The 22,418-nt window shown below is 36.9% G+C and overlaps 3 protein-coding genes across 3 annotated transcripts; 1 reads left to right on the forward strand and 2 right to left on the reverse strand.

Annotated features, from left to right (window-relative positions):
* Positions 1-885: 885 nt before the first annotated feature.
* Positions 886-2,259, reverse strand: LOC140792223 (uncharacterized). Its single transcript, XM_073143096.1, has 2 exons — positions 1,540-2,259; positions 886-1,434 (listed from the first exon to the last, which is right to left on the reverse strand). Exons 1-2 carry the CDS (start codon positions 2,257-2,259, stop codon positions 886-888), a joined length of 1,269 nt encoding a protein of 422 aa, XP_072999197.1.
* Positions 2,260-3,540: 1,281 nt separating this feature from the next.
* On the reverse strand, positions 3,541-4,896 carry LOC140792342 (uncharacterized). The gene has a single exon (XM_073143334.1). The coding sequence runs from the start codon at positions 4,894-4,896 to the stop codon at positions 3,541-3,543; it is 1,356 nt and encodes a 451-aa protein (XP_072999435.1).
* A 13,560-nt stretch (positions 4,897-18,456) lies between these two features.
* On the forward strand, positions 18,457-21,228 carry LOC140792420 (disease resistance protein RPM1-like). Its single transcript, XM_073143456.1, has one exon. The coding sequence runs from the start codon at positions 18,457-18,459 to the stop codon at positions 21,226-21,228; it is 2,772 nt and encodes a 923-aa protein (XP_072999557.1).
* Positions 21,229-22,418: the final 1,190 nt, after the last annotated feature.

Here is a 22,418-nt window from a genome sequence, read left to right on the forward strand (position 1 = left end):
TTACTGTTGCTGCAGCCAACTAGCTATAGTCGGCTAGCTAGGGCAAGCCCCACCGCCAGCGTAGCTGCTGCCATCCTCTATCTCCTACCACTCTCCCTCTCTATGTCTCTCTCTCAAACTCTCTCTCTCTCTCTCTCTCTCTCTCTCTCTCTCTCTCTTTTCTTTTCTCTCTTGAACTCTCTCTCTCTCTTGCTAATACCATTCTTAGAGTCATCATCGCCACCTCCGCCACCGAGCAACACCGGTGATCCTGCTCCCTCCTCTCCCTTCTTCTATTCTCTTCTCTCACTCTATCTCCTTCTCTCTCTCTTCTTAGGCTTGGGATCATCATAGCCGAGCTACTAGTGAGAGGCCAACTGTTGGCTGGCTAGCAACTGCCAGTACCCTCCGTATCGGCCTAGATCCGCCCTCCCCCTTCCCCCTCTTTTCCTTATCTTTCTTCTCCTTCCCTTCTCCTTCTTCTTCTTCCTTTCCTTCTCTCTACATTCTCCTCTCTCTTTGCTGCTAACTATAGTGCTGGGCCGAGCCCAACACTGTCTCTGCCTAGCACTGGGCAGAGACAAGCATACTATTTAATTACTTTAAATAATATATAAGCACAAACACAATTATTAGTAAAGTATGATAAGCATAATAGTTAATTACTTGTAATTTTTATATTTATAACTTATAATAGGTAAAAACCTTATTAATAATAAACAAACTAATACATATTTATATTCATGTCCATATATACCTATATATATACATAATGTATTTCTAGCACCTTATTGTTAAATATGATTTTGTATAAAAATGAATATTAAGCTTTGATAACTATTTCTTATATGATCGGATAATGATTATTATTATTATTATTTTTTTGATAAAGATCCAAAGATCTATTCATTCAGATAAGGGAAGGTTACAATAGAAATCACAAGGTGGGTTCAACCAGACCTTGCTAACCCGATTTGCTAGTGCAAACCTAGCTAAACTATGGGCCACAAAGTTGTTTTTTCTACTTGTGTAGCATATTCGTATTGATGGGAGCTCCTTCATACGTTCCAAGCATTCATTAACTATCGAAGCCAATTCCCAGGATATCGACTGATCTCTGTGTTCGTTTAGTATGTTAACTAGCACCTGGCAATCACTGAACAGCCAGACTTTGCTTGCCGGCGTCTTAAGGTAGACTTCCTCAATTAATAGACGCATAGCTAACATCTCACCATGTAAGCTGTTATGGCAGTTAGTAAGGAGAGTAGCTTTGCCCAAGTAGATATCTGCCGGGAACTCTAAAATAATTAGTCCTGCACCACCTTCATTTGAGCCCTTCCATGCTGCGTCTGTCCATCCCACCAGGTCACCATAGTGAATGTCAATCTCGGTTTTGTCGAGAGGAGTTAGCGAGACTGAAGAGACTGTTGGAGGTGAGGTGAGGGGAGGAGAATCCTTTCGAGAGAGTAAAAGCTTAGAGTAGGATAGTATTCTGTGTGGGCAAGGTTTTTCCCCTCCAAAAATTAGATTGTTTCTGGCTCTCCAGATACTCTAGAAAACATTGAAGCAAAGTGCAAGAGCTTTGTGATCCTTCAAATGATCAAAAGTTTTGAATATCCAGTCCTCCAAGTTGGTGCCATCTGCGTCAGATCTTATAGCAAGTTTGCACGAGAACCATACTACTCTGGCAAAGTTACATGTTAAAAGTAAATGCTCAATGGATTCCGGCTCAGAGGAACAAAACGGGCAGGTTGGGTCTATTTCCCTTCTTTTAAGGTGTAGAACTGATCTCACTAGTAAGGCACCCACCATCATTTTCCAAACAAAAAGCTTGACTCTAGGAATGCAGTATTTGTTCTGCCAAATCAGTTTCCAGGTGACTTTGGCTTGGGTCAAAGATGAGGAGCTTTGCCAGCTACCGTTGGAGAGAGAGCTGTAGGCTGATTTAGCAGTGAAGTTTCCTTTCGTCGTTGGTTTCCAAATGAGTGTGTCCTCTTTATCCCTGGAGCTACCATTAGGGTTTATTCTGCCGATAAGAATAGCTTCCTCATGGGTGAAAAGGTCATTGATTAGAGGCAGATTCCATTGTCTACCGACAAGAAGATCTTTGACAGTTAGCTCCCAGGGAATGGCGGGATGAAGCTGACAGTCAGGAAGAGGGAGCCAAGGGTCTGTCTTGGGGTGGATGGAGTCACCTCTACTGATCCTCCATATGACATTTTTCCTGAACTCAGCTCGCAGATTGATGATGGCGGACCAGGACCAAGAACAGCGCGACATTTTCTTTGCTTCCCAGAATGAGCAGTGAGGGAAATATTTGGCTTTGAGCGTTTGTGCCCATAGAGTGTTAGGATCAGATAGGAGTCTCCATGTAAGTTTAAGTATGAGGCTTTTGTTGATTAGGTCTAGTCTTCTGAAGCCTAAGCCACCTAGCAAAGTAGGGCGGCATAACAGGTCTCATCTTCTTAGGTGGAAAGTCTTTGATTCTTTGCCATGCGACCACCAGAAGATTTTTATTTCAGATGTGATTTTGTTTAAAAGACCTTTTGGGAATAAGGTGGTTGCCATGAAGTAGGTTGGGATGGCCGATAATACAGATTTAACTAGAACAGTTCTTCCCGCTTGCGAAAGGAACTTGGATTTCCAGCCAGCTAGCTTTGATTGAACCTTTTGAAGCACAAAGTTTAGAGCTAGATTCTTAGATCTTTGGGTCTAGAGCCGATTCCCTAGGTGTTTGTCGCCCATGAGGAGGGACCGAGCACTTAACTTATGAAGAACTAGGGCACGGTTTGAACTTGAAGTCTTTTGGCTAAACATGATTGCAGATTTGTCAATATTTAACTCTTGGCCAGAAACAGCTCCATATCTCTTAATGATATTACTAAGCACTTCAGCCTCCCCCGAGGTCGCTCTACTGAACAATAGTAGATCATCGGCAAACAGCAAATGGGTAAGAGTAGGTGCACCACGAGCTGGTTTGATACCCTTATAAAAGTTCTTGCTGAGGGCTTCGGAGAGGAGAGAGGATAGTACGTTAGATCCAATAACAAATAGGAAAGGAGAGAGGGGGCATCCTTGTCTAAGCCCACGCTCAGGAAAGAATTTTGCACTGGAGTTTCCATTGAGAATAACTTCATATGATACCGAAGAGATGCAGACCATAATAAGGTGAATGAAGTGAGAAGGAAATCCATGTAATGTAAGGCATTTCTCGATGAAGCACCATTCCATCTTGTCGAAAGCTTTGGATAGATCTGCTTTGAGGAGGAAAGACCCTACTTTGCTTTTTGAAGTTTTTAGAAAAATGATGACTTCTTGAGCTAGAATATGGTTGTCCACAATTTGTCTTCCGGGCACAAATGCTGTTTGAGTATGAGCTATAATATCAGGAAGCAGAATTTTGATCCTACCTGCAAGAATCTTAGCAATAGTCTTATAAATAAAGTTGCAGAGACTAATAGGCCGGTAGTCTCCAATTGCTGATGCATCCGGTTTCTTAGCAATGAGAACTATGGAAGTATGATTAATGCCATGCTCCATGATACCTGAGGTGAAAAAGTTTTAACCAGAATTGCAGAATGAAGGCTTAAGGACTTCCCAGAAAGCCTGAAAAAACCTTGCATTAAATCCATCCGGGCCCGGGGCTTTATCCGGTCCAAAGCTTTTGACAACAGATTCAATTTCCTCCTCAGAGGGGCATGAAGATAGAAATTTAGCACTGGATGTAGGGATTTTTTTTGTAAGAGCTAGAAGAGAGTCAATGGCAATAGTTAGGTCCAAAGGGTTAGAAGAAGAGAAGATAGTTTTAAAATGCTCAACAAATGCCAAAGATATACTGTCAGGGTTGTGAATCCTATGCCCAGAGGCCAGTTTGAGACCAAAGATAGAGTTCCTGCGATGTTTGGAGGAGGCAGAAGCATGGAAGAATTTTGTGTTACGGTCACCGCTTGTGAGCCAGTCATTCCTGGCTCTTTGCTTCCAATATATTTCCTCCTTAAGGTAGAGGTCCTCAAGACTAGATCTGAGACAGTTTTCCTCGATGAGAGATTCTTCAGTGGGAGCACCAGCCTGAAGAGCTAGGAGCTTCTTCTCTAGTCTTTTGATGTTAAGGGATAGACCAGTTGCTTCTTCTTTTTTCCAGCAGCTTATACTGCTGGCAAGATTGCTGAGATTTGCTGAGAAGGAGCAATTAGGGTTATAAGAGTTATCCCAGGAAGTACGACAGAAACCACGAAAGGAATTTACCAAGAACCACCAATTCTCCGTTCTGAATTTCCTGCTGTGTTTTTTTGTAAGAGGAGATGTATCCAGTAATAACGGGTTGTGGTCAGAGGAAATTGCCGGTAGATGAAGGACCCAAGAGGAAGGAAAAAGATTAGACCACGCCGGGGAGGCCAGTGCCCTGTCCAAACGTTCTCGGATAAGTTCATTTCTAGTTCTTCTATTGGACCATGTAAAGGCAGGACTGGAGAAACCTAAGTCGAGGAGACCTGCATTGGCTATATGGTCAACGAAGCTTCTTTGCTTGGCACTGAAGTTGACTGCACCTCCTTCTTTTTCTAATGGATTGCAAATACAATTATAGTCGCCAATACAACAAAGAGGAAGATTGCTAATTGAAAAGAGGCCTATTTTGTGCCATAGTAAGGCGTTGTCTTTGCTGTAAGGGTTGCCATAGACGCAGCCCAGGATCCAGTTTGAGGCAGGATAGTGACCTTTGATAAGTGCAAAGATGAAGGAACTGAACTCCTCGATGATTTCCAAAGAGATATTTTCGTCCCATAAGAGCCATAAGCCTCCTGCTCTATTCTGGGAGCTAATGATGACATGATTTTTGAGGGGGAGGGAGGAGATGATATTTTTTTTTTGCTTTAGCCTCTCTACATTTAGTCTCCGAGAGGAAAGCAATGGAAGCATGGGTGGCATGGAGGATGGCAGTGAGATTTCGGACTGTTGAGGAGCCTCCACACCCTCGACAGTTCCAGGCAAGAAGCTTCATGATTGTTGCCGCGGCGAGTCATGCTCAGCCACGGCAGACGAAGAAGAGGAGGGAGTGGTAGGGTTGATGGGGCCATCGAAAATCCGAGGGCTAGGCAGGAGAGGGGAGGAGTGAATTCTTTTGGTGGCTGGGAGTTTTAGTTGGGCATCTGTGATTTTCCTTTTCCCTTGGGGTAGGGGGTAGGGTTTTGGCGATATACTGGAGTCTATTTTGAAGGGAGGTGAGGAAGGGAAAGGTGAATATGAGATGGTGTCAGATTGGGTGGAGGTGGAGATATCCGGCGGGTTGATGTGAAGGTTGACTGGTAGTGATGGGTTAATGTGAAGCTCGATCGGGACAGATACCATACCTTCATACTCTCTGCACAACTCAGCAGTGTTGGCGTGAACTTTTGGAGAAGCTATAGTGGTTGCAGAGGGGGTAGCCAATCCTTGGGCGACACCAGAGTCCAGCTGAATTGATGAATAGACGCTTTTCAAATGGATACTCGACACGTTTTGTCTGGCTGACGAGGCTTTCTCAGGGAAGGAGAGAGACGGACTAGGGACGGCAGGATGAGAGCTTTCCCTCCCCGTCGAGATTGCCGCCTCGTGCCAATTTTGCACCGGCACCCTCCGGGGAGCCAGCTTGGGGATTGTTTCACCACTAATGGAGAGAGGATCGAGAGTTCTTTGCACGACATTGAGCTCAGTGAACTTTGGCTGGAGAAGGTCGATGAGTTTGTGCTTGAGGTGAGGGGGGTAGTCCTTCTTTATTTTTCCTTCTAGCGAGCTACGATGGATGCAGGCTGGACTCTCGTGATCGATCGTGCCACAGGAAAAACAATGACGAGGCAGTCTTTCATACCTTACTTTTATCTCAAAACAACCTCCATATGGTATCGAGATAGAAAGAGAGCTGGTCAGAGGTTTCAGGATGCTGATCAAGACTCTCGTTCGGATGAATTTTGTCCATTTCGTTGGGTCCGTTGCGCTTGATTCAACTGGTTCACCTATCTTTTCCGCCAAGAGAGCAGTAGTTTTCCTTGACATAAATTGAAATGGGATGCCATGGAACTGAACCCATATCTCAGACTTGGAGAAGTCCCAAGCTGCAACCGGGAGGTTTGGCTGGTAGGGTGTAATGATGAATAGATCCCTATTGAACGACCATGGAGTGCCAAACCAGACCTTCCACTTGTCAATCTCGAGCTCAAAGGAGAGAAAGAAAGGTGTTCTTTCCCACCTCAATAAATTCCAAAGAACCTTCCATATACCAAGCTTTGATGAGAGTATTCTTCAGTCCTATCAAACTGAATGACCTTTCAGTTAGGAGTTTGCCAATCAAGCACAGCGATGGCTTCCTATGGATGGTGCAGTCTTCAGGGAGAGGGATAGTGTCCTCCATCCTATTGTCTGAGAGGAGGGAAGCAAACTGCTTCAAGAGATCCTCATCTTCAGAGGCCATGGAGGGTACAATAGATGGAGTAGAGAGTAAAGAGTATAGAGGAGGAGGAGATCCTGCAGGGAGACCTAAAGAGGTAACCTTAGCAGAGAGAGAACTAGAGATGACTCCAGGAGAAAAATCTTGGGTAGATGGTAGTTGGAACTTCTTTCTCCCAAACCTGGGGGTATAAAATGAGAGGGATAATTACATCTAAGACATTTCTGAACTGTTGATCGGATATACGTATGATATTGAATAGTTAAGTAAGAGTAGAATCACAAAAGTTAACTATAATTAGATTTTCTCTACACTTATATTTTTATTTATAACTATATATATTTAGGTTTTATCTTTCTAATATAAAAAGAGAACAAATATATTTATCCTTATTTTCTAACTCACATTTTATAATAATAATAATATATTTATAATATCAGGATTATATATATATTGAGCTATTTAATAAAAATAAAAAAGAAGTAATTCTAAATCTAATGAACCATCATATTTTACACAAATAGATTTTAATTGGATAAACCACTAACTTCATACTGTGTAAATATTTTCAGATCCCGAAATCCTTATTTGAGACCTCGTTGACCCTACTAGAGATGAGTTGACGCTTAGTAGATGGACACGAGGGATACATGCTTTATGCATTCTAATCAGACTATGAGTAGTCTTCTTCCTAAAGAGCTTTCTCACATTAGGAGATACTACATATTATTTATACGCATTATGTTTTGGTTTCTAGCATGATTATATGATCTTATATAGAGATGATTACAATCGAGCATATTTTATTATTCATTTGATTAGACTGACCTTGGATATGAATACATTGTTGATATCTAGGCGAAGATGACTATACTGTTATGGCTTTATGTCGAGATAATATCTAGCATGAGTATGTATGTGATACATGTATGATTGGAGATTATATCGCATCATACTTCTTTTGACTTTCTTATCACCTAAATTTCTGAGATTACATAATTTATTATAATACTGAATAAATGCATATGATTTGTCATTTGCAAGGAAAGAATAAAAATAGGATAGTTGATAGAAAGCGTAAGAATACCTAAATGGGCACAAGGGTTAGGATACGCTTGGTGGATGATTGATCGCTCGATATATGCGTGATCATATGACCTTACATCTGAGGTCGTTAGTCCGTGTGCACAGCAAATATTCAAATGCATGCTGTTCGCTAGGACATATGTGGCGAGTTATCATCATATAATTTCTATTAGCTAGAAGGGATGCTCGATCTGGATGGGTGTTGATATACCCTTTGCGGATGGCAGGGTATGATTGTGACTGAGATACATTTAATGGATAACTGGGTATGCTTTGAGCCTTTAGGCATGATGATAAGACTGAGTACCAGATGTTGATTGTGCACAATGGTCTAGTATGATGATGATATTACTCAGAGCTAATATTGATGGCTAATATATTGAGAAATGCATATGATTTCATTATCATCTGATATACCTGATTATCAAGTAGTCATCATGCATCATATGTGGTTGAATTTGATATCATAGCATGGTCATAGTTGTTATGAACCAGATCTAGATCGGTTTGAAAGTAAGAAATTATGGAAAGTTAAGTGGTGGTAGCCTCATGAATTAGGGTTCTAATGGCTCTAGTTTTACATAAATCAGAGATTAAGATGAAAAGATATAAATAAAAGAGTGGAGCAAGGTCAAAATAGTAAATATTCGACGTTGTGGTGATCGTCGGAGGTGGCGGACGTCTAAGGGTGGTGGTGAACGACCGTAAGATAAGGCGGCTACTATAGAAAGATGGTGGCTAAGGTTTGAGTGCTTGAAGATGAATCTAGGGTTACAATCTACTCCTTCATGTGTACTACCAGAATCAACAATAAAGTTAGTATAAAAGAGAGAGGAGATGAAAGCTACATAATTCTCTTGCTCTTTCTCAGAATCATTATCCGACTCATTTAAGTCATCCCAAGTGAACTTCATACCTTTATCCTTCCTCTTGTGCCGATTCGGACATTTCTGTACAATGTGTCCAAAACCAGAGCATACAAAACAATGAATTTTACTATCATGATTTTTGGTTTTCTATTTAAAATTGTTGTTACCCACCCTAATATTTACACTAGCAGGATTCTTTTTTTTTTCAAGCTTCTCAACATTGAACTTGTTTGACTTCTTAAATAATTTAGTAAACTTTTTGACAAACGAAGCCAACATCTCAGCATCTAATTCGCTGTCATCATCTGACTCCTCTAAATTTTCTTCAATAGTTGTTAAGGTTGATCTTTGGAATTCATAGGTTCAGAAAGAGTGGACTCAAACGACTATAGATTACCTACCAATTGTTCAACCTTCATTGTATCGATATCCTTACTTTCCTTAATAGCAGTGACTTTAGCTTGAAACCTTTTTGGCAGAGACCTAAGGATCTTACGAACAATTCTGTTCTTAGGAATTTTTTCTCCTATGTTGAAAATGGAATTAACTATGTTACTTAGTTTTACATAGAATTCATCAAAGGTCTCATTCTCCTCCATATGGAGAGTTTCAAAACTAGTAGTCAATCTTTGAACTTTCGAAAGCTTAATAGCTACGGTTCCTTTATAAGTAGTTTCTAAGATCGTCTAAGCATCTTTAACTATCTCATATGTAGATATTCTTCTAAATTCATTCGAGGAAACATAACTGAAAATAACATTAATTGCTTTGCTATTCCAGCCAACTTTTTCATAATCCAACCTATCCCAAGACTGAGGAGGTTTCTCAACTAATTTATCATTCACCAAGTGCATCGGTGCACTCGAACCGTTCACAACGGCAAGCCAAACACACTCATCTATAGATTTCATAAAAGCTCTCATCCTAGCTTTCCAATATCCATAGTTTGATCCATCAAGAATAGGAGGTCTAATAGAAGATTATCCATCTCTATGAAAATCCGTGGCTAGTCAATCTCTCACTAAGGTAAGAGAGTCTGCTCTGCTACCAATTAAAAAAACCTAGACACGCGTATGTATCTAAACCCTATGCAATAATTTCAACCCTTTGCTTATGTAAATATGCAGAATAAAAATCAAAGAGTAAAGCAAAAATGAACGTCAAGATTTTTACGTGGAAAAACGGGAAAAATCCACGGATTTGAACTCAAATCAAAATCAATCACTAAATTTATAGCAATTACAAGACTGACTTACAAAACAACCTGCCAATCCCCACGACTTTATTTTCTTCAATCTTGATCGCTAGAGCTCACGATTCACTGCTTCCTATGATTGATCTTCAATCTCAGAAACCCTCGAGATTGATCCTTCGTCTAGATGGCCCTTAAGACGAAAGCTTGGTGCATTATAGAAGAGACGGACCTTATTGGTAGAAGAATGTTGTAGCTCCAAGAAATCCTTTTTAAAAGCAATCACCCACCTCCTTAGTGTTAGAGTATCCCAACTCTTATATAGATTAAGAAGATAAGGCCAAATCTAAGTCAAAATAGAATTCTTGGAAGTCCAAAAATTTGCATGTTACGTGGGTGCGTTCGAACGCGGCCCGAGTGCGTTCGAACACCCAAAACGCATTCTCTGTATGTGCGAACGCCTAATTTCGCGTTCGAACACGCTGTAGGTGCGTTCAAACGTGGCCTGAGTGCGTTCGAATGCCCTGTTCAAATAGCATACTAGATAGTTAAACGCAGAGTGCTTGTTTCTGTGCCTTTACGTAAAATTTTATTTTCTTCAACTATCATGACACCGTTTAATCATTTCAATCATGATTCTAAAATTATTTCGAATACTTTGTCTTCAAAATTAATTTTCCACTTTAATATTCTTCATCAAATATTTTATTACTTGTCATAACTTATGCATATGCTTATATATAAAATCTAGACACATTACATAAATAAAATTATATTTTAAAATATAATTTGTCAATTATATTAGTACAAATAAAACCTAACACATAACTTAGGTGCTTTTTAAAAAATGTCTTCTATTTCACAAGAATGGTTAATATCATGGATTGCATTCGAGAGGTTATCTAAACATTTAGGATTGAAACTTGATCATCACAAACCAAAAGATTTAAATCAAATTGTCTACATCAAAATCTACCACCAACAATGCAAGGATTGAGAGTTGATCCATAACTCGAGCACTTACCAAAAAGAAACTTTCTATTTTACAAGAATAGTTTATCATGCATATCACATTCAAAATGAAACTTAAATACTCAATTGTTTTGTTGAATATATTAATTTTGGATGGGTGTGATTTTTCTCTCTAGATGAGAGATTTTTCACATTAAAGAATTGTATCATTGTGTTCCTTGTATTTTTACTTTTCCTATTCTTACTAGACATTTTTTCCCTACTCAGTTTCGATTTTCCAAAAGCAAATCGATTTTGGTTTTTGGCTTTGACTTTGAATTTCTATATCTTATGAACCTAATCAAACTAGGAAACATCTCTCTCATCTTTGCCTAAAATTATAAAACTCTACCTATTTAAATTTAATCTACTTCCTGGGCTCATCAAAATATTCTAGCCTAGAAGTACCATTATCTAATAGTTTAAGTTTTTAAAATAATTGGTGAGTTAAATGATTAATATCGTCAATAGTTACTTCCCTTTGTTCCTTCTCCCAATAATGGAGTCTTCTCTGTTTTTCAGTTGTAGCCTTGCTACATGCAGCTCTGTCTTTCTCCAAAATATCTCAAAGAAGGTCTACATGATAAATTTCGAATGACTTTCAAATTTTAAGCTTGATCTTTTCATGAGTATATTTATTACATTTCATAAATTTTGAATATAAGCAAATAAAAGGTAATAAAACCTTAACCAGATCATCTCACACTTTTGGAGAAGCTTCAACAATCCTCTACATTTCTCCTTGGAATTGATCATCATCCACTGAACATATTATCAAATTGATTAGGATCTGATTCATATTCGAATATATTATTAAACATGTTTGATTTATATTTGTATTCGTTTAAAATCTGATTTATATCCGATCTGTATTCGAAACTTATTCACATCAATTTAGTTTAGTTATGGTTATAAATTTTGCTATCCATTCAATATGCATATCTGAACGAAAAATATGAATCCCGGTAAGAGTTAATCACTATATAATCCATATTTTATCCATAGTCAGCCCTAGTAACACCCCCCATTTTTTAGGTATTTATATTTTTTAATCGGACCCGAAAAAATTGGGGCTATAATTTTCATATCACAACCTAGGTTAACTTCTATTAGGTTATATGGTTTAAAATTTAAATTTCCTAAAATACTTTTGTCGGGTAATTTGCTAATAAAAAGACTTTTAGTTTTCTAGTTGGCAGAAATATGCCCCTCATTTGTCGAATTGTAAATTCAGGCTTTTAATCTCGATGTGCATATTGTTAAAAATTATAGCGTACCTTTTATATAAGCGATAAGTATAAATTAGATAAGTGATGCGTGACATTTTTTTTGAAATCTCGATGCATAAATCATTGAAAATTATAGCGTACATTTTACATAGACCATGCATATATATTACATAGGTGATGTATAACGTTTTTTTTTTAAATTAGAGCATACCTTTTGTATAGGCGATGCATATAAATTATATAAGTGATGTGTAATTTTTTTTTAATCTCGATACACATTTTTAAAAAAATTAGAGCGTATATTTTGCATAGTCAATGCGTATAAATTACATAGGTGATACGTGATGCTTTTAGGATACGACAGTCTTTTTGAGATTTGTTAGAGCTAAATCAATAAAAAAAGATCAAAATTGCAATTTGATGGGGTGCCTATTTCTACCAATTAAAAAATTGAAGAGTTTCTTTTGCTGTAAATTGCCCTACTTTTGTCTTTCCTTCGTTATTTTTCCTTTTAACTTCCAAAGTACTCTTGCCTAAAGTATTATCCTAAGCCTTTCCAACCACCTTTTCTTTTTCTTCTCAATGGCATTTTGATGAAGTTGATTAATATGGAGTTTGATTAGAAACTCTCTCGGGGTGTTTTTTGTAATTTTAATTGTGCAGTTAGTCAAGTAAGTCAATATAAAGAAATTACAGGGACCCATTACATTAGTCTATCAAAGAATAGTCAACTTAGATAATCCTTTCTAGTTTGAGTCAACGGATTCCTTAGATAGTCAATATAAAAACTCCTATATATATCGAGACCAACAACTATCCTACTAATTTCTCTACGTTGACTTTGAGTCAATAAATGAAAAGACTATTTAACTATCCTACTAATTTCTCTACATTGACTTTGAGTCAATAAATGAAAAGACTATCTAACTATCCTACTAATTTCTCAACATTGACTTTGAGTCAATAAATGAAAAGACTATTTAACTATCCTACTAATTTCTCTACATTGACTTTGAGTCAATAAATGATAAGACTATTTAACTATCCTAGTAGTCATGGTTGTCTTGAATATTGAAGTCTTTTTTTTTGGCTCTTGTTCTCTATCATTTAATATTAATTCTTTAATTTTTCTCTTCTATTAGTGACAATTTGAAGCCTTTTTAGTGAGGTTAGGTTTAGTGGGCTTTTTGCTGAGGGTGGTTTAGTTTAATTATTATACTCTAATAAAAAAGAGACTCTCTCTCAACTCTCTCAAGTTAAAAAGCCATTCACTTCTATCTCTCACCAACAACCACCTAGTGTGACTCAACCATCATTGACATGGCAATGACTCGGACCTAACAACGTCGCTGCCCAACCGTCATCAAACCATTAACTAATGTGGCTGCTTGACTGACGACAATGCCTTCAATACTCTACGACCTAACCACTATCTATCATCAGATCGACATTGACTCATCTAAATCAATCAATGCTCAATGTTGAACCACCGCCTATCATCTATCCGATGCCATCAGCCTAACCCCATCACCTCTCATAAAGCCCAACCGCCATTCTCGCATAATTCAGCCTAACACTGATGTTTGTTAAGATCAGAAGAAGATCAGAAGAAAATCAAAAGAAGATCAGAAGGAGAAGGAGACAGACTTTTCCCCTTTATCTAGCCGGCATAGCTATGAGAGTTGAGAGTGAGGAGGCTAGCATGGCAGAGAAAACCTATAGAAAAAACCCTAGCTGACATAAAGAGGAAAAAGAAAACGAAGAGGTGGCCACACACTATCAGAGTTACTCGTTTGCATACTTTAATCATGCATATTACTTTGTACATATATAGAAGCAAATTTGTTCATATCTAATTATTCCTTATCCATAAGTCTCCTGAATCGATCAAGCTCAATATGTAAGAGAAACTATCTAGTACCAAGAAAGTAATCCAACATGGAGAAGATTACTTAATTGGAATCGATTGATACAGGGATACCGAGTCAAAGCCAAACGTTTGGCTTTTAAATTTCTTAGTTACAAGCAAAGGAATTAAATATTTCCATCCACCTACTATCATTTTTTAATTATATAAAATAAAAAACCTAATAGCAGTTATCTGGTCATCCTTAGATGTGGAACAACTATCACCAGAAATTTTTTCTCAAAAAAATAAACAAATATCACCACAAATTCCACCCCAATACATGTATAAATAGCGGTTCAAGCTACTCAATTTTGGTCATGACCCTGAAGAAGCAGAGCTAGGAAAGGATATTTTCATTCATCTACAAGTTATCTGATCATTACTGTGCCAATTATAATAAGAGGTATCCTACCATCTTTCTTTTTTTTAATTTTTTTTTTAATTTTCCTAGATCCTATTTTCCTTCAAATTCAAATGTATATTCCACGTACGTTTGGCTGATTCAATTTCTTGCAAGCTCATTTATCTCTCGCTATCTATTATTACTTGGTTTTGGAAGGACAAATTGAAAAATTAATTTGGGGTAATTTGGTGGTGTGGTCTTTTTATGATCCCGCATCAACATATGTTTGAATACAATATTTTGATTATGGATCATCTTTAATAGAGCTTTTATATACTAATCTAAGCTAATAAGTTTTATATTGGCATTCACTCAATTAAAGTGAAAATTAAAACACAGCTTTTCCACCTTTAATAAGAGATACCCTCAATCCTGAGAAATTTCTTAAGTGTCCATTTAATTATTATTATTACATTTTATTTTAAGAGTCGATTTAGATATTTCTTTTAGTTCAGAGATTCTATGTTAATAATAAAAAAATTAAAAGTATATATATATATATATATGAAGAACTATGATACTTCAGGAAGGCTAATTATAATTATCTTATATTATACTTGTCACTGTGTTAACTCAACTACCATGGTTGCCACTGGAATATACTCTTTTAGAATTGTCGTTATGGGTAATTTTAATATAACATTTATAAAATATTCTAAAGAGATGGTTCTTAAAGTTAATAAATATATGTAAATGACTAAAATATGATTCTTTCTAAAAAATTAGAGTGTCAATTATTTATCATTGATTTTGTCTTGTATATAGAAAATTTTTTTTCTTTTGCACTGATGATATCAAACAATATCTGATAGCTTTTGAACTATTTTAGGCAATTTATATAAGGGTAAAATTGTCTTTGTAAATCTAAGTTCAGTTTTAATCATCATTGATTAGATTTAACTGATAGAATAATATTTTTGAAGGAGTTTGTTGGTGACAAAAATATTTTGAAGTGGAGAGGCAATTAGAATAGTATCTTATATGAAGCACTCTATCTTAAGATATTACTAAATGATTATAAATAATAGGTCTTATTATTCCTATTCCTACATATTTTCGTCAAACTGTTTACGTAATTATCTGGGTTTAGTTTAGGTTTTCACATTTAATTCATAAGATTTCATATTAGCTAGTCGTTCTAATACTGTTTTTTAACATACACGTTGTATTATCCACGTACACCTCCAAAACCAAGAGAAATATTCGTATATATTTTTTTAATTAAAAATAAATAAGTAAATATACAGACTTCTAAATTAAAAAGAAAAATAATTCAGAAAGTGTATATGTGGTTAAAAATATTGTAAAAATGTATATAAAAAACAGTGATAATTTCTCAATGACCATCATAATTTTCAAGTGGGTGTGTGACAATTTCAATGGACTTCAGGTAGGTTATATTAACTAATGACAAATAAAGAGAATCTCGCTTTTAAAAGGTTTACTCACACCTAGACGTGATGATCGGGCAGACTGCGCTAAGTTCAAGTCGAGCATTTTTGGCCAACCGAGCTTAAATATTTGTTCACAGTCCGACCTACCAATTACTTGGGTTAAACCAGGTTCGAGCCGAGCTAGAATATTCTAGCCTATTACTGCCCACTAGCCTATTAGATATTGGGCTTGAGTTGAATATAATAGATATAACATAATGGGTTAAATATAAAAAATATTATATTTTATTAGGCCGAGTTTAATGGGTTTATATGAAGACAGTTTCATTATCTTTCATAAGAACATACTTATATATTAATATATAATTTACTAAATATTCAATGTGGGACTAAAAAAATTATAGAAATATGTATGCATTATGGTTAGGCCATAGATGGCCGAGTGGGTAAAGGCTTAGTTCATGCCACTCGCTACCATCTCGAGTTAGGGTTGGGCCGGGCCTAAATTGGGCTTGGGCCGGACTTAGCCTGATTAAAACTAAAGGGGTTTGGGCTGGATTTTGGGCGGGTCGAACCTAATGATCATGTATACTCACACCTTAGTCTATGAGCAAACCCCTAAACTACTCGTTATTATCCTCACCTTTATTCTCTTCTTATTTTTTTGGAAAATGCAGTATCCATTACTAAACTTAAGTAGGTATAATCAATGACATCCATATAAGGGTAGCAAAAGTTTACCCAACCCGATAACCAACACGGTACTCGACTTTTAAAATGGGTTTAGGTTTAGTCTAATCGAATTTGAGTCATAATTGGGTCAATCTGTTTAATCTAATTATTAAGCAGATTGTATTCGTGTTTATTACATCAACTCGATTAACCTGATTAACCCGATTAACCCATTTATGACTCGACCTATCATCCCATTTATGGCCCACCAATCGATTTATGACACGATAACTCGTTTATGGCCCGATTAACCCTTTATGGCCCACTAGCATGTTTATGACCTGATTAACCCATTTATAACATGAAAAAAATTCATTTAATTCGAATAAACTTGTTTAGAACCCAAATAAATTTGTTTATACCTCAAATAATTTGTCAAAATTTGAATATTTTGTGCCACCTAATAACTCATGTAACCTGTTTAATAAACGAGCCATGTTTGTGCTTAAAAATTTTGAACCATTTAATAAGTGGATCATATTCATGTTTGCATTATTATGACCCGACCTAAACTCGGCTAATACCACCTACATCCTTATGCACCTTAATAGTCTTTATAAAATAACACCCATAGCTGTCGAGAAAAAAACCTACTAATAAGAGGAAAAATAGGATGTCTCGACCATGAAGAGCCAACTATTGAGCAGACTTTTTAGCGTCTATCGGGGGGCATGTATAAAAGAGATAAAGGAGAAGAAGGGGATCTCTAAGGTAATGTCCTATAAAATATGATGAGATTGCTCTGGGAGGGTCTGCGGAGCCGGAGTTTAAATTAAAATAATGGAGTTGATCTTGATGATGACCTAGCATAGGTTTTCCTACTGGGCAAAATAGATAGCTCATAGGGTCCCTCAGCTTTAATCATAAGCCATGGGCAAAGGGAGGTGTAGGGCTCGGCCGAAGAGTTTTGTACCATAGTCACCATGGAGAATGAATCCGTCACCTATCGTCGGAGGATCAGAGGCAGATGAGCCATCTACATAGTTGTAACAAAAAGGGGCGTAGCGAAGGATCCACTTAGCATCGGATGATTTGGGCAACAATTCGAGGAAGAGAAAGTGAGGCAAGGTGAGCAGGAAGTAGGCTTTTTTTTTTCTTTCAAGTGTTATTGCTTCATATTGGATATAGTTTAGTTGAAATTTGGTCTAGGTAAAGATGATTTTGAAATATCAAATAAAATTTGAAAAAAAAATGAGTAGAAAATGATGTTCAAATAAAAATAGTCAAGTAAAAGCAAAATATAATATACAAACTAACACACAAACAAGTAATATCTTACGTTAAAAAACTTTTAATGCGAGGGTGAAAACTACAAATACTATCCGGGATCAAATTGCTACACTATAATCTCTTATAGGTATAAGATATACTTCTAACCTATTCCACCTCTCAACACCATAGCTAATAAATGTAGTTCTGTTTGCTCCGTAACACTATGATTAGCTACATCTTGTGCAACAACCCGCCTAACTCTGCTAGAACCCAAAGAGTTGAAACTCCCATGTCTTAGTACTCTCAAGTTGCTAATGCAGATGGATAGATACAAAACCTCAAAAATCTTCAAGTTATAGCTCCAGTGATAAAGTATATCTTGGACAAAAATTCTCTCACATTTTTTATAAAGCTCTTAAGGTTTTGATGTCCTGCTAAATGAAATAATTAAGCCTTTACTTTCATTATATTGGTGATAAAAGCCACTTTCAAACGGAGTAGAAAACTCTTGAATCTCTTTAAATCTTTTTTCAGATATGGCTTAAAAGTTTTCAGAATTGTTTGAGCATTTGAATGGATTCGTCAAGTGAATATTTAGAACAAGCACTCTTCATAAATTTGAACATTACTATTCATAGGATATTCATCATATTGTTCATCCATCACTATTCATTATACTGTTCATCTAGTATTATTCATCTGTTTGAATTCATTAATAAATTTAGCTTCATTTTACATCCACTTTTTATCCAATATTGTGCCATAACTCATCTATGATTAACTAGAAACAACTTTGTTTGATAATAAAATTCGTTAATTGCAAAACCTAACATCAAATCATATCTAGTGATATAATAAATATGTACCTCTTTATTAGATGTACCTTTGCAAAATCTATAGATATGAAAATAAAGCTGATTAATTTGATTTAGCAGAAGAAAGAGAGCAAGAGCAAGAATCCCAGAATCAGAAAGTTCATATCAGTATTAATTAACAAGAATAGATCAAAAGAAGCAAACATGGCAGAGGCTGCAATTTTTCTAACTCTTAAAAAGATTAGTGTTGCTTTGGGACGAGAAGTGCTAAACTCGACTACATCTTTACTAGCATCAGAGGTTTCATTACAGGTAGAACTTCCAAGTAGCATGAGTCGCATACAGTGTGAACTTCTTATCATGCAGAGCTTCCTAAGCCATGAAAGGGACCGCAACCATCAAGTCCTACAAGTTTGGCTTGGGCAGGTGCGAAAGCTGGCATCCTATATTGAGGACATCCTAGATGAGTATCTCTATTTTGTAGCTCGGCAGCAAGGGAGTGAATCAAATGGTTATGTGGAAAAGATGCATAAGAGGCCGCGAACTTTGGCTGCATTTCATGGCATTGCTGATAAGCTGAAGGATGTGGAAACCAATCTTGTGCACCTCTCACAAATGAAAGATCGATGGATCCATATGGCACCAAATGAGGAGCTTGGTAACACTTGTAATTGTACTAGTAGTGAGAATCACTCGGCAATATCCGCTCATTTCATTGATGAAGAAGAGCTTGTGGGAATCGATAAAGACAAAAGAGTATTGACACAATTATTAGAATCGAAGGAATCTGCACTCGTTGTACTATCATTATGGGGTATGGGGGGGCTAGGCAAAACTACTCTGATCACCAATATATACAAAAGGGAGAGACAACACTTTGATTGTCATGCATGGATTTCTGTCTCGCAATCGTATAATATTGACGATATATTAAGAAAATTGATAATAAGATTATATGGGAAAAGGAGAGTTCCCGTTGGCACCCAAAGCATGGACACTAGAAACTTAAAGGAGAAATTGAGGGGATTTCTTGGAGAGAAGAGATACCTAATTGTATTGGACGATGTATGGAGCCCAACAGTATTTTACAACCTAACTGATACCTTTGTAGATAATGACAAAAGAAGCCGAATAGTCATCACGACTCGAATTCAAGATGTGGCATCGCTAGCGCATAACGGATGTAAGCTGGAACTTAAACCTTTAGCTGAAGATGACGCCTGGGATCTGTTCCGCAGAAGAGCCTTTAGGAAGAATAGGAAGGGGCAGAATATATGTCCTCCAGAGCTTGAAAAGTGTGGTAAAAATATTATCAACAAATGTCAAGGGTTGCCATTAGCGATTGTGTCGATTGGAAGCTTGCTCTCGTTGAGACAACAAAGAGAGTCAGAATGGAGACGACTCTATGACCAACTTAACTGGGAGTTGGAACACAATCCTAATCTCGATCATGTGAAAAACATTTTAAACCTAAGCTACAATGATTTGCCAATCTATCTCAAGAATTGCTTCTTATATTGTAGCATGTTTCCGGAAGACTATGTGCTAAAAAGGAAGAGGCTTATCAGGCTATGGATAGCGGAGGGGTTTGTAGAAGAAAGGGGAGCCAAGACAACATTGGAGGAAGTTGCGAAGGACTATCTCAACGAGCTAATCCATAGGAGCCTGCTGCAATTCGAAGAAAGCAACTCTTTTGGCAGGATAAAGGGTTATTCTATGCATGACCTTGTCCGTGAGTTGGCTCTCTCTCTATCAAGAAAGGAAAATTTCCTTGTGGTGTACAACAATCATGAATCTCCAATGACAGGTAATGCTCGTCGTCTATCAATACTCAATTGCAGCACCACTAATGAATTATCCAACATAGATCTGCCAAGACTCCGAACCTTAATTGCATTCGACACCACTATGCCCTCATCCTGGATACTCCCTTCCGTGTCATCCAAATCTAGATATATTACAGTGCTAGATTTATATGGATTATCAATTACGATTATACCTGATGCAATTGGGGACTTGTTTAATTTACGATGCTTGCATCTTAGAGACTCAAAAGTAAAATCGCTTCCAGAATCTATTTGTAAGCTGTCTAACCTTCAGACACTAGACCTTCATAGAACTGAGATGACAAAATTGCCACTTGGGATAGTAAAATTGAACAAGTTGCGGCACTTACATGCTTCCAAGGTGATTGATGGCACAGCCAGAATCTTCAAATGCTTTACTGCCGTGCAAGCACCAGAAGGTTTTTGGAGTCTGAAGGAGTTGCAAACGGTCAAGTCAGTGGAAGCCAATGAGGATTTGGTGAGACGATTAAAGGACATGACTCAACTAAGAACCTTCTCTATCTACAGCTTGAAAGGCGTCCATTGTGAACAACTATGTTCCTCTGTATCAAAGATGCACTTCATCTCGCGCTTAACTTTTCACGCATACAATGAAAACGAGGTTCTCCAACTAGAGGGATTGAATCCCCAATCTCTACATCTCTATAGAATTACTCTAAGAGGGCGTCTGTCAAAAGGGACGTTGGATTCCCCCTTATTTCGTGGTGATCAGCGAAACGACAACAACCACCACCTTAGGGAGTTAAGCCTAGTATGGTGTCAGCTAGAGGAAGATCCAATCCCATCACTCTCTCGGTTATCAAACCTAACAAGACTTTTCCTTCGAAATGTGTACAAAGGGAAGCAGTTGTTGTTTCGTGCTGGATGGTTTCCCAACCTTGGGTATCTTGCCATTAAAGACTTGCCGCATGTTAATCATGTGGAGATAGAGAATGGAGCCATGGTAAAGCTGAGAACCTTGGAACTCGACAACTTCAAAGAGCTAAGAGATGTCCCACTTGGCATTCAGTTCCTCACATCCCTCCACCATTTGTCCTTCCGTGAGCCACACCCTGAGTTGAGAGTGAAGTTGCTAGAAATTGATGAGAAGTGCAAGTTTCAACACTTCGACAAGATTCATATCCAGTAAATATAGCATACTATACGAAAATGAAAGTGTCAAGAGTTTCCAACTTCGAATCATGCCAAAAGCATTTGCATATGATCATATTAGTTTTTCTTGATTATGGACCTCATTGTATTAATTTTAATTTCCTCACTTCCTTTAATCACGTTAGAAGATGATGAAAAGGATTAATTAATTAATTTATTTTTTGATAAGAAAGGGGTATTTTAGCATGTCTAACAAATTTAAAACATATTTTGATCATTTAGATGGAGTTATATTAATTGAGATGAAAACTCTAATAGGTACATTTTAGTCATAAGTAGAAAGAGTGAAGTAAGTTATATGAGAGATAAAGTGATTTTATGTATGGTTCCCAAAATCAATTGATCTTGAATCAGATTGGCTGATCCGGATTGGAATTAGCCATAGTCGGTTTTAATCCTGACATAAAACTAGCCTTCGATCTAGGATCAGCTAATTTCAACCGTATCAACCAAAATTCAGCCAAAATGAACTTTTTTGAAAATAGTCAGGTCGAATTTAAAATAGATCCGACATAAAATAAATTAATAATTGATATCCTTAACTGTCTACTTTTCAAGTTTTTAATTTTCACTCTCTATCTCTCACACACACTCTCCTCCCAACCCTCGCACTTCACTAAACTCACTTGGCGATCGATCCGGTGATCTCTTCTAACCACTTTGCACTATGGTGAACTAGATAGAGCGTCTTCATCACACTTCTGCAACTATAATTTATAAGCATGAAAATTTATCAAATTTAGCTCAGAATTCCATCATAGTTTTGAGTGAGTTTTTTTTAAAAGAATTTAGGCTTCATATGGGAGTAGTTTTTTATTTATTTTTCTAAATTTTAGTAATTTTTTTATTTTAAATTATATTTAAAATAATCTATTATTAAAAAATAGTTCAATCCGATACAAGCGATATAACTAATACAATTAATAGTGTAGGCTAATCATAATCCCAGAGTTTCAAAATTTTAATTTTATGCATAGGTACAAAGAGACGAGGGATCCACCACAAAATATAACTATCCTAGCAGTCATGTTCCTCTTAAATATTAAATTCTAGGGGTCCACCAAGTTTTCTTCTCTTTCTCTTGAATATTAAACTTAATTTTATATCAACAAAAACTAATATTAGTTTAGTTTAGTTTGGATTCTTAACTTGTCTATTATGCCAAAG

This window comes from Typha latifolia, chromosome 1, assembly GCF_019914945.1.
Source record: "Typha latifolia isolate L0001 chromosome 1, TyphaL0001v2, whole genome shotgun sequence".
NCBI lineage: Eukaryota > Viridiplantae > Streptophyta > Magnoliopsida > Poales > Typhaceae > Typha > Typha latifolia.